Here is a 12,998-nt window from a genome sequence, read left to right as displayed (position 1 = left end):
GGAATATTAAGTTTTTGGTTTAAATATTTGAATAGTAAATGCTGTAATAATTCATGTACATTGTTTTAGAGAAGCAGATGAAACCTTATCAATTATAAAAAATATTCCAAGGTGCTAAGTAATATTAACTGATGTCTCAAATGCTTTTATGACCAAAACTTATTTTGCCTAGCAACAGTTACTAGGAGGCATTAAACTCATAGGCTCAGATATAGTCATGGCCAATGTAACTTCTTGATAAAGAGCTCCTGAAGAAGCTGTTGGATACATCTTGCCATAGAATGGTGGTCCTTTTCTCTTCCTTCTACTGACCATCTTGTCATACAATGCTTACAAAGCCACCTTATTTATTCCACTGACATGCACAGAACCAAAGTGACACCAAATATAATCCCGCTTTGAATGGAAGAATTAAGCATTTGTATCTGCAGCTGAATCAATTACTTCATTCTCTTCAAAGGAGGAAAAAGATCTCATGCAATCATGATTAGAAACCCAGATTTTGATACCTTTGTTTGCTGTGCTGTTTGTTCAAAACTGATTCCACCGCCTCCTACGCCAGAAAGCTTTGACCGGATTAGGGAATATAAACCTTATAAAACACGGTATTATACACACAAAGATATATTGGGTAAGTCAATCTCCTCAATAAACTATAATGATTCATATATTTGACATGTTCTAAGGAATCTGCATAAAATGGGAAGAAAAATAGAAAAAAGACTGAAAATATCATTCAGGAAAAGAGCATCTTTGCTTTGGTAGGGAAGACATCTTTCTACTTGAAACTTATCCCCAAAAAACCAGAAAATGTAATATACGGAGATTTATGAATTTGTCACTTGTATCTAAATGCATAAAGTGTCATCTTGTGCTTCCAATATGGTAGTTTGATGGTCCATAATATAGAAAATAGAATTCTTCAACTCAGGGACTTGCTTAAATTATTAAAGATTGCCTTAGTGGACTTTGAATATATATTTAAAATTTATTTTTAATGAATATGTTCATGGAGGAAGCATCTACTGGCCTCAGACAAACTGGGTTCAAATATTAAGATTACCACATTTTGTTTAATTTAGGTTTAATATGTTGTATGAATCCAGCTATGGTGGTTCATAAATCATAGTTTATGACTTAACATCAATGGTGGGATTCAGCCAGTTTGCACCATTTCGGGAGAACTGGTTGTTAACTTTCTGAGCAGTTTGGTGAACTGGTTGTTGGAAGAAATCATTAGGGTAGAGAACCAGTTGTTAAATTATTTGAATCCCACCACTGCTTAACATGTATGCAAATGTGGACAGTTGTGCTTTTCCAACAAGCTAGGGTTAAGCAAAGTATGGCTTAATGTGTAAAATTGGTGTTTTGTGTTGAGTCATTGGGAGAACACAGATTTAATCTGTTGGCAAAGGAACCAGTGGTTTTCTTTGGCTTTGAATGGAAAAACTTTTAATATAGCAATAGCAGCAGACTTATATACCGCTTCATAGGGCTTTCAGCCCTCTCTAAGCGGTTTACAGAGAGTCAGCATATTGCCCCCAACAATCTGGGTCCTCATTTTACCCACCTCGGAAGGATGGAAGGCTGAGTCAACCCTGAGCCGGTGAGATTTGAACCGCTGACCTGCTGATCTAGCAGTAGCCTGCAGTGCTGCATTTAACCACTGCGCCACCTTGGCTCTTTAAAGTCAGTAAAAGACTTGGCCTGGCTTACTGTAGTATACAACATGCCTAATGCTTGAATTTTCAGTTACACATTATTAAATTTTGCCCCTGCAACCCTTCCATGATAAAATTAGGGCTATGATTAATGTGCTTATTTATGTCCAACTTATAATAATACAATGCAATAGCAGAGTTGGAAGGGACCTTGGAGGTCTTCTAGTCCAACCCCCTGCCTAAGCAGGAAACCCTATACCATTCCAGACAAATGGCTATCCAACATCTTTTTAAAGACTTCCAGTGTTGGGGCATTCACAACTTCTGGAGGCAAGCTGTTCCACTGATTAATTGTTCTAACTGTCAGGAAATTTCTCCTCAGTTCTAAGTTTCTTCTCTCCTTGATTAGTTTCCACCCATTGCTTCGTGTTCTACAAGCAGGTGCCTTGGAGAATAGTTTGACTCCCTCTTCTTTGTGGCAACCCCTGAGATATTGGAACACTGCTATCATGTCTCCCCTAGGCCTTCTTTCTATTAAACTAGTCATCCCCAGTTCCTGCAACCGTTCTTCATATGTTTTAGTCTCCAGTCCCCTAATCATCTTTGTTGCTCTTCTTTGCACTCTCTCCAGAGTCTCCACATCTTTTCTACATCGTGGCAACCAAAACTGAATGCAGTATTCCAAGTGTGGCCTTACCAAGGCCTTATAAAGTGGTATTAACACTTCACGTGATCTTGATTCTATCCCTCTGTTTATGCAGCCTAGAACTGTGTTGGCTTTTTTGGCAGCTGCTGCACACTGCTGGTTCATATTTAAATGGCTGTCCACTAGGACTCCAAGATCCCTCTCACAGTTACTACTATTGAGGAAGGTACCACCTATACTGTACCTGTGCATTTCGTTTTTCTTGCCTAAATGTAGAACCTTACTCTATGGTATGGTATATGCTCTACTTGCATGGTATAATCATTGCATCACATGATTATTATTTCTGGTTTGTATGATCTTTCTTCTGATCACTTTGGAAAGGAAACAAGAGCAAGCTTGATCCCTTCACTGCCGGTTGTCCACCAATGTAGAATTGGAGATATCTGCATAAAACTGTAGATCATGACTGTCCAACCTGGGCAACTTGTGAACTTCAGCTCCCAGAATTCAAGCCAGCTAGGGAAGTTGAAGTCCACAAGTCTGGTTCACCGACAAAAGGGCGAACGACAAAACCGCGCCCGACTAAACCGCAGTGACAAAACCGTGTGTTCTAAAGCGCTCCAACAAATGAGCGCTGAATCACGCCGACAACAGCGCGGCGACAGAAGCGCACTGTAAAACTAAACCTAACCCTAAACGTAAATCTAACCCTAACCCTAAACGTAACCCTAACCCTAACCATAACCCTAACTATAACCCTAAATCTAACCCTTACCTTAACTTAAATCGCCCTTCTGCCGACGCGCTGTTGTAAATCGCCCTTCTGTCGATGCGCTGTTGTCGACGCGCTGTTGTTGGCACATTGATGATGTCGCGGTTTTAGCGACACGGTTTAGTCAGGCGCGGTTTTGTCGTTCGCCCTTTTTTCGGGTCATGCACAAGTCTTACATTTGCCAAGGTTGGACATCTTTTCTATAGATGGAATACTTTGTCACGATCCCTTCATCAGTATAGATGGAACCGTATCCAATGGTACATTGTAAATATCTGTACGGATTTATCTTGCTATTGCCATGTAGTCTGTTTAGACAAGATAAAATATGGAATGTTTAGGATAGAGATAGGGGATTTATGGTAGCACGCTGGTTAGAATGCAGCATTGCAGGCTAACTGCCCACTGCCAGGAGTTCGATCCTGATCTGCTCAAGGTCAACTCAACCTTCCGAGGTCAATGAAATGAGGACCCAAATTGTTGGGGGCAATATGCTGACTCTGTAAACTGCTCAGAGAGTGCTGTAAAGCACTATGGAGCAGTATATAAGTCTAAGTGCTATTGCTATTTCCATATTTCCCTACGTTATTGGGTTAAATTCTTATTGAGCTTAATCAGAGAATAGCAGCGTAACCCACACAACTTTTCTTATATGTTTAATTAATATAAGTATGGCACGTTTGATTCTGCCCCTAGTCTTCACAAAATGATGGTAATGGTTTAATGCTTTTAAATTAAACTTTTGATTATTTTATGGAATGTGTGACCTACATAATCCATATATAATATATGCTGTGGCCTTCAATTACTATATTGCTTTATATAGAGATCGGAGCAGACCTTAAGCAAGAAGATATAGACCAAAGAGAACAGGAAATACAAAAGCGAATAGCTAAAGTACAGACTAAACTCTTGCTTCAGGTAAAACTATTCCTCTGTCTTGTTAAATATAAACGTTCCTAATGTTTACTATGTAATGCAGATTTTCCTGCGATGCATTTTAATAGGGTATATCAAGAGTACTGGTACAAATCAGGCATAGATTTGTCTTAATGTTGTTTAATACTAACATAGTTGGAGGGGATTTTGGAGATCTTCTAGTATCTAGTCCAACCCCCTATGCAAGCAAGAGGACCCATAACATTTCAGACAAGAGTGCGAGTTCAGTTTCTTTTTAAAAGCCGCCAGTGATGAAACACCCACAACTTCTGAAGGTAAGCTGTTCCACAGGTTAATTGTTCTTACTGTTGGGAAATTCTCCTTAGTTCTAGATTGCTTATCTGCTTGATTAGTTTCCATCCATTGCTTCTTGCCTTCCGGTGCTTTGGAGAATAGCTTGACTCCCACTTCTTTGTGACCGCCCTTCAAATATTGGAAGACTCCTATCATGTTACCCCTAGTCCTTCTTTTTACTATACTAGACAAACCCAATTCCTGCCACTGTTCTTCATATGCATCCAGGCCTTACTCATTTTTGTTGCTCTCCTCTGCAATCTTTCCGGAGTCTCAACATCTTTTTTTTAATGTGATGATCTTTTTTAATAATAGTTTTTGCCTGTACAAAAAAAATCTTGATTGAATCCGAATGCTATCCATCCTTAACCAATAATCTTTGACTTAACCTTCTGGAACGAGCTCCCCGTGGAGATCCGGACCCTTACTACCCTCCCGGCCTTCCGTAAAGCTACCGAGTCCTGGCTGTTCCGGCAGGCTGGGGGCTGTTGAAGTATCCAGCCCCGCTTCATTTGTGACTGTTGTATATTTTAATATTGTTTGTATTGTCTTATTTATCCCCTCCCCCGTTTCATTGTGAGCCACCCGGAGTCCTTCGGGAGTGGGCGGCATACAAAACCAATAAACAAACGAAATGGAACGAAATATCCTATGTATTTCTTCCAAAGAGTGACAATAAAAGTTCAAATCTAAACCACGTGGTTAAGGTTCCAACTTCTCAATTGCATTTCCAATTAGGCAATTGATTTAATTTTTTAGAACATTGTTTGAGGTGTTCAGTATACATGAAGTAGAATTTTATTGTATTGACTTCATTTTAAATTTAAAAAGAAACACTGGAATTAGCTGAAGCACAGAGGGATGCAAATATTAGTAATAATAAAACAAAATGAGCCTGCTTCCAGAGGGCTGTTCCTATGCTCCTCTCAAGTTATGAAGAATTACTGGTAGTCCTTGACTTACAATCACAACTGAGCCCAAAATGTCCATTGCTTTGCAAAGCAATTGTTAACTGGTGCACCAGTTGCGTCCCTACCTGAACCGGGAGGCACTCGCAACAGTCACTCACGCCCTCGTGACCTCAAGACTGGACTACTGCAATGCGCTCTACATGGGGCAGCCCTTGAAGAGTATTCGGAGACTTCAACTCGTCCAGAACGCAGCCGCGCGAGTGATTGTGGGTGCACCTCGGTACACCCACGTTACACCTATCCTCCGCGAGCTGCACTGGCTACCGATCAGTCTCCGGATACGCTTCAAAGTGCTAGTCGTCACTTATAAAGCCCTTCATGGTATTGGATCTGGGTACTTGAGAGACCGCCTGCTGCCAATTACCTCCCAAAGACCCATTAGATCACACAGGGTTGGCCTCATCTGGGTTCCGTCTACCAGCTAATGCCGCCTGGCTACTACCCGGGGGAGGGCCTTCTCTGTGGCAGCTCCGGCCCTCTGGAACGAACTCCCCGCAGGGATTCGGACCCTCACCTCTCTCCAGGCCTTCCGAAAAGCCGTCAAAACCTGGCTTTGCCGGCAGGCCTGGGGTTGATGAGTTCCCCTCCCCTCTCGACTTTTGTGGTTGTGTGATTCTTGCTTATTTTAATTATTTGTATTCTGTTCTATGTTCCCCTTTTCCCCTTTTGAGTTGTTCGCTGCCCTGAGTCCCTCCCGGAGAAGGGCGGCATACAAATAATAAAATTCAATTCAATTCAATTAAGTGAGTTTTGCCCCATTTTATGACCTTTTGTGCCATAGTTGTTAAGCAAATCACTGCAGTTGTTAAGTAAATCATCAGTCACAAGGCAAATCTGGCTTCTTCCACATTTGTTGGAAGAAGGCTGGGAAGATTACAAATGGTGATTGCATAACCCCAGGACACTGCAGCCAATGGTTGTAAGTGTGTAAACTGGTCATAGGCACTTCTTTCAGTTCTGTTGTAACGTTGAATGGTCATTAAACAAATGGTTGTAAGTCGAAGACCATTGTAACAAATCTGGGGTTAGAGTTGAGGTCTGCTTGTGTACTTTTCCTTCTTGAATAACCCATCTAGAACAGGTTGAGGGGGACACAATGGAAGAAGAATAAATTCCATTAACTGTTGCTAAAGAGCCATCATAGCAGAGGTGGTATTTAGTAGGTTCTAGCTAGTTTTGGAGAACCGGTAGCGGAAATTTTGAGTAGTTCAGAGAACTGGTAAATATCACCTCTGGCTGGCCCCGCCCCATCTATTCTCTGCCTCCTGAGTCCCAGCTGATTGGGAGGGAATGGGGATTTTGCAGTATCCGTCCCCTGCCACGCCCCCACCAAGCCACACCCACCATGCCACGCCCACTGAACCAGTTGTAAAAAAAATTGAATCCCACCACTCCATCATAGCAATTGAGACTGTACTGTGTGATCGGTCTTTCGCGGTGTCTTTAGCACAGTTGTATTAACCAACTATTTCTATTCATGGCCTGTTTTGTAGGCTGAAGCAGACAAAGAATATGCAGTGGAAGATGCTCTCACTCGTGCTGAAGCTCTGCACCAGAAGGATATTGAAGAACTTAAAAAGAAACATCAACAAATATTAGAAGTCAGTAGTAATTTTATTTTTGTATCCGCCATATGAAACGACAACACAATGCTTTGGAACTTCCACAGACATATAATTAGCATAAGAAACTGATTTCTGGTGATTTGAGACTCTTCCTCCTACAGTATATGTATACCATATATCATTTTCAAAGGTTATCTAATCCCCGGGAACAGATTGGCATGGGAATAGAGGAAAAAAGGTAATAAGAAAGCCAATTCTCTTTACAGGTAGTCCTCAACTTACAACACTACATTTAGTGACCATTCAAAAGTTACAACGGCACTGGAAAAAAGTGACTTGTGACCGTTTTTCATACTTATGACCATTGCAGCATCCCCATTATCAAATTATCAAAATTCAGGCACTTGGCAACTGAATCATATTTATGATGGTTGTAGCGTCCCGGGGTCATGTGATCACCTTTTGTGACCTCCTGACAAGCAAAGTTAATGTGGAAGCCAGATTCACTCAACAAGCATGCTACTAAATTGCCAATTGCAGCGATTCGCTTAACAACATGGCAACAAAAGTCACAAAATGGGGCAAATTCACCTAACAAATGTTTCACTCGGCAACAGAAATCCTGGCCTCAATTGTGGTGGTAAGTCGAGGACCACCTATACAGCACTCTATTTATTTCGTGAAAGCAAAAACAGGTAACAGATCTATATGAGCATGTAGAAATTACAGAAGATACTATACTTCCTAGGTCTTAATCAGTGTCACATATCTCCTTTCCCCTTACACACAAAAAGATGGTTCCACCACAAAACCGCGCTCGACTAAACCGCATCCGACTAAACCGCATAGCTGACGCCATCAACAGGGCGACAACAGCGCGGAGACAGAAGCACGCTGTAAACCCTAAACCTAAAATTAACCCCTAAACCTAAACCTAACCCCCCTAAACCTAATCCTAAACCTAACCCTAAACCTAAACCTTAACCTAACCCTAAACCTAACCCTAACCCTAACCCTTAACCTAACCCTAAACCTAATCCTAACCCTTAACCTAACCCTAAACCTAACCCTAACCCTTAACCTAAACCTAACCCTAACCCTTAACCTAACCCTAAACCTAACCCTAAACCTAACCCTAAACCTAACCCTAAACCTAACCCTTACCTTAAGTTGAATCGGCTTGCTTTCAAAGCGCTATTTAAAGCGCCCTTCTTTCTCCGCGCTGGCTGTTGTCGCCCTGTTGATGATGTCAGCGACGCAGTTTAATCGGGCGCGGCTTAGTCGAGCGCGGTTTTGATGGGTCATGGAAAAGATCAGGAAATCTATTTTTTCCTTGCAACATGCTAGGTTTTCACCAGTGGTGGGTTTCAAAAATTGTTGGAACCTACTCTGTGGGTGTGGCCTCCTTTGTGGGAGTGGCTTGCCACCCATGTGACCGAATGGGAGTGGCTTGCTGCCCATGTGACCGGATATGAAATTATGAATTAGTACTTAGGTCGGTCCAAGTAGCTATTCAGAAACTCTGGCATTGAAGCATGCAAGTCTTAAAGATGTCAAGTTACAAGATCCTGGCCAGTGGTGGGTTTCAAAATTTTTTGGAACCTCTTCTGTAGGTGTGGCCTGCTTTCCGGGTCCACTGGTGGGACCTCTTCTAACCGGTTCGGTAGATTTGACGAACCGGTTCTACCGAATAGGTGCGAACTGGTAGGAACCCACCTCTGGTTTTCACACACAGGGGGGCTTAGGAGAGAATTCAAAACCTCAATCTGCCTCTTTCCGGACTCTTTGAAGCAGGGGGAAGAAATAGTAATGGTTCCTTGTTCCCTTTGTTTGTTCTTCTGATGTATTTATTGGTGTGTTTATTTTTGCTGAAGAATACTGTGAAGAAAACAAGGGCCGAAATGCTGCAGCACCTGGAACTGGAGCTGAAGAGAGAATCGGAGGCAGCTGAACAGAGGAACACTCACAAACTTCAGCGGATGATACTACAGCTGACTATGGAAAAAATGGCAGCGGTGGCTGAAGGGAGGCAGGATGAGAGATGCAAGGCAGCCGTACTTCTTGCCAAACAGGAAAAGTACTGAGCTTAACTATCCCATGTCCTTTTTAAAAAAAAAAAATCTGATTTCTGATCAGGCATTGGTTTTAATCCCGAATTTTCTGAAGGGAAGAAATCTTCCTCAAGGTGCTCTATTCCAGTGTTTCTCAACCTTGGCCACTTGAAGATGTCTGGACTTCAACTCCCAGAATTCCCCAGCCAGCGAATGCGCAAGTTAGCCTGAATACAGAAAAAGAGATGCAACTTAAGCAAGCTAAAATGGCAGTAATTGAAAGCATATACATACACACACACACACACTCTAGCTCAGTGTTTCTCAACCTTGGTAACTTGAAGATGTCCGGACTTCAACTCCCAGAATTCCCCAGCCAGCGAATGCTGGCTGGGGAATTCTGGGAGTTGAAGTCCAGACATCTTCAAGTGGCCAAGGTTGAGAAACACTGCTCTATTCAATGGTTGTTAAGATCCAGCACAGCAGGCCTTTGTGTTACGCATGCAAATGTAGAATATTCTTTCCCCAGTGTTTTAAATAATTATGTACAAGACTCATTTACTCATTTACTCATTTATTAAAATTTATAGGCCGCCCTTTTCCCTGAGGGGACTCAGGGCGGCTTACAATCACAAGGGAAGGGGGTGCCGTATCAAAAGACAAAACAAAATGTGAACAAAGAAAAAATAATAAAACACAACTTTCATTCAGCAATCAACACTCAGGCGGGTAACTTGGAAACCTATCCCCAGGCCTGCTGGGAGAGCCAGATCTTGAGGGCTGCGCGGAAGGTCTGGATGGTGGTGAGGGTACGAATCTCAACGTTACCTTGTGCTAGTTAGAGCATTTTTCTAGCTTTATTCTCTCTTCCCATTTAAGGCCAATGTGCTGTTAGAAAAGTTCCTTCTTTCTGCCAACAGAAAACCATATCTGACCACATCTGAGGTGACAGGGTGTGTTTCCCTGAAAATAAGACCTCCCCAGAGAATAAGCACAATCAGGCTTTTGTGCGCATGCACTAAAATAAGCCTTCCCCTGAAAATAAGCCCTCCCTGAAAATATTGCTACACAGCAACAGCCATGAGGTGACCATGCTTGCCGCCTCCTGCACCTCAAAAATTAGAGGACCTCCCCAAAAATAAGGCCACGTGCTTATTTCAAGGGTGAAAAGAAAATAAGACTCTGTCTTAATTTTGGGGGAAACACGATACATACCTATGTAAAACTTGAATGACTATTGGTTTGTGTGTGTGTGTGTGTGTGTGTGTGTGTGTGTTTGTGTGTGTGTATCTTTGTATTTTTTCTCCTCAATCTTTATTAGAGAAATATTTATATAAAATGTAACTTTTTTAAAAAAAATATAAATTTATTTCAAAAAAAAAAATCTAACCTGTCCAACTGTTATGTGCCAGGCAGACATTAACAGGTTTTGCAATTGTTTTACTGAGTCAGAATAGCTAGCTCCCTAACAGTGTGTTTAGGACAGTGTTTCTCAACCTTGGCAACTTGAAGATGTCCGGACTTCAACTCCCAGAATTCCCCAGCCAGCGAATGCTGGCTGGGGAATTCTGGGAATTGAAGTCCGGACATCTTCAAGTTGTCAAGGTTGAGAAACACTGGTTTAGGAGCTCAAGCTAGCATGATAGAATAAATGTGGGATTTGCCATTTGGATTTTGTCATCCCTGCTAGATCAACCAGACCAAGAAAATACAGGTAGTCCTCGTCTTACAACAGTTTATTTAGTGACCAATTGTAGTTATAACAGCACTGAAAAAAGTGACATGACCATTTTTCACACATACAACAGTTGTAGCACCCCCGTATTCAAGTGATCAAAATTCAGATGCTTGGCAACTGGTTCATATTTATAACGGATGCAATATCCCTAGGTCATGGGATCCCCTTTTGCTCCCTTCTGACAAGCAAAGTCAATGGGGAAACCAGATTCACTTAACAACCATATTACTAGCTTTACAACTGCGGGGATTCACTTAACAACTGGGGCAAGAAAAGTCGTAAAATTCACTTAATAAAATTCACTTAACTGTCTCGCTTAGCAATAGAAATGTTGGCCTCCATTGTGGTTGTAAATTGAGGACTATCTGTAACTCCATAGGAAATGCTGAAACTTTTATTTTATTGAGGTTGGCTGTAACAACAGAAAAAGGTGGCTCAGTGGCTAAGATGCTGAGCTTGTCGATCAGAAAGGTTGGCAGTTGGAATCCCAAGCGCCGCATAACGGAGTGAGCTCTCATTACTTGTCCTAGCTTCTGGCAACCTAGCAGTTCAAAAGCATGTAAAAATGAAAGTAGAAAAATAGGAACCACCTTTGGTGGGGAGGTAACCGCCTTCCATGCACCTTCGCCGTTTAGTCATGCTGGCCACATGACCATGGAGACATCTTCGGACAGCGCTAGCTCTTTGGCTTTGAAACGGAGATGAGCACCATGTCCTAGAGTCGGGAACGACTAGCACATATGTGTGCAGGAAACCTTTACCTATAATACTAGAATCTTAAAAATATTGTGCTGGAACTTCTCCCCTTTCTTATTCTCAGTGAATTAGGGAGATGTCTACCTGAGCTACTTCTGAATATTATATGTATGTTGCAGGCTTAAAGTGTGTTTCACACAGATATCAATCCGCTGTCTTGGTGATGAATATTGTATATTTCGGTCAAGGTTATTTTCTTAGTCTACAGATTTCACTCTGGGGTTATTCTTTTTTCTTGTCATAACTCTCTACATAATTACCTCCCTTCGACCTATTAGATCGCACAGATTAGGCCTCCTCCGAGTTCCATCCGCCAGTCAGTGCCGACTGGCGACTACGTGGAGGAGAGCCTTTTCAGTAGTAGCTCCAACCCTTTGGAACGATCTCCCCGTGGAGATTTGCACCCTCACCACCGTCCAGACCTTCCGCACAGCCCTTAAGATCTGGCTATCCCGTCAGGCCTGGGGATAAAGATTTTAATCCGCCCCACCCGAATGTTGAATGAAAGTTGTGTTTTATTGTTTATTTTTTTATTCACGTACTGTCTTATGTTTTGTCTTGCACACCCCCTCCCATGAATTGTAAGCCGCCCTGAGTCCCCTCAGGGAAAAGGGCGGCCTATAAATAATAAATAAATAAAAAATAAAAAATAAAAAATTGTATAATTTAATTATGCAATTTATGTAAACTTAAGTACAAAATCACTGGCAATGGAAATCGTTTCTAAACAGATGGTATGTCCTTTCCTTTCGTTCATCCAGAAAATTTTCAGATCAAATCCACAAGGCTGGGATCATTGCTAACGAAATTTATCAGAAGAACCTGCAACAGTTAACCTGGGAGAAAAAATATGAACTGGAAGCCGCCTTTCGGGTCTCCCAGAAGGAGTTTGAGGAAGAGACGAGGAAACTGCTTGAAAGCGCTGACAATGTTCGCGAGGCTCAGCTTGAAGTGGTGAACACTGAAGTGACCAAGAAAGAAAGTGAAATCCTATCTCTGAACCAGCAGCTGGAATGTATGACAGCCTGGAAAGACAGCTTGGAAGCCGAAATATTAGAAATCAGGGAAGCTTTTCAGAAATACATTAACCTCACATTTCCGCAGCTTGCCCCGGGGCAAGCAGATTTCATCTTACCTTTCCGAAAAATATCTGAATTCAGAGACTCTGGTGTAGAACCGTAAGATCAATGTCCATCAGGAAAGGCTCTCTGGAGGGTAGCGGATTGACTCCAGAGATACCAATATGTCCTAAGGGGATGCGGAGGTGCTGGGGGAAAAGAAATAAACTCACTGTAGAATGAACATGTGGTTGTAAAGGAACTGCAATCTCCCTTATTCATGGGCCAAGAACAAACCAACGTGGCAGAATTAGGCCCATAGCCTCAAGGTGAAAATATGGGAGGTTCTGACATTTGTGTATACAGTCAGGGACGTGCAGTCAGGGGAGGCAGGGACGGCAGAGCCTCACCACTGTCGTCATGAAAAGGAAAAAAAAAGTAAAAGGAAAAAGGCTCAGCTAGTTACTGCCAGAGTCACCATGGATGACTCTGCTTAGTGCTTAACTGTTTTAAAAAAGCCTCTTAAAAATGCCCTCTACAGGAG

General features: G+C 42.1%; 1 protein-coding gene across 1 annotated transcript; it reads left to right on the top strand.

The window, feature by feature from the left end:
• Nucleotides 1-37: 37 nt before the first annotated feature.
• Nucleotides 38-12,712, top strand: CUNH6orf163 (chromosome unknown C6orf163 homolog). Its single transcript, XM_087718783.1, has 5 exons — nt 38-631; nt 3,909-4,003; nt 6,780-6,887; nt 8,726-8,928; nt 12,158-12,712. Exons 1-5 carry the CDS (start codon nt 484-486, stop codon nt 12,576-12,578), a joined length of 975 nt encoding a protein of 324 aa, XP_087574909.1. The 5' UTR covers nt 38-483; the 3' UTR covers nt 12,579-12,712.
• Nucleotides 12,713-12,998: the final 286 nt, after the last annotated feature.

Source organism: Thamnophis sirtalis, unplaced genomic scaffold (genome assembly GCF_051295495.1).
Source record: "Thamnophis sirtalis isolate CommonGarterSnake01/CBP01778 unplaced genomic scaffold, rThaSir2_p1.2 scaffold_6, whole genome shotgun sequence".
NCBI classification, from domain to species: Eukaryota; Metazoa; Chordata; class Lepidosauria; order Squamata; family Natricidae; genus Thamnophis; species Thamnophis sirtalis.
This window is presented reverse-complemented; position numbering and strand designations above follow the sequence as displayed.

What these genes read in the sequence shown, in the direction of transcription:
- CUNH6orf163 (XM_087718783.1), top strand. Translation starts at nt 484, where the DNA reads ATGATTAGAAACCCAGATTTTGATACCTTTGTTTGCTGTGCTGTTTGT. An exon ending in AGACTAAACTCTTGCTTCAG is followed by an intron (nt 4,004 to 6,779) that starts GTAAAACTATTC and finishes CCTGTTTTGTAG; the next exon opens with GCTGAAGCAGACAAAGAATA. An exon ending in CTTCTTGCCAAACAGGAAAA is followed by an intron (nt 8,929 to 12,157) that starts GTACTGAGCTTA and finishes TCGTTCATCCAG; the next exon opens with AAAATTTTCAGATCAAATCC.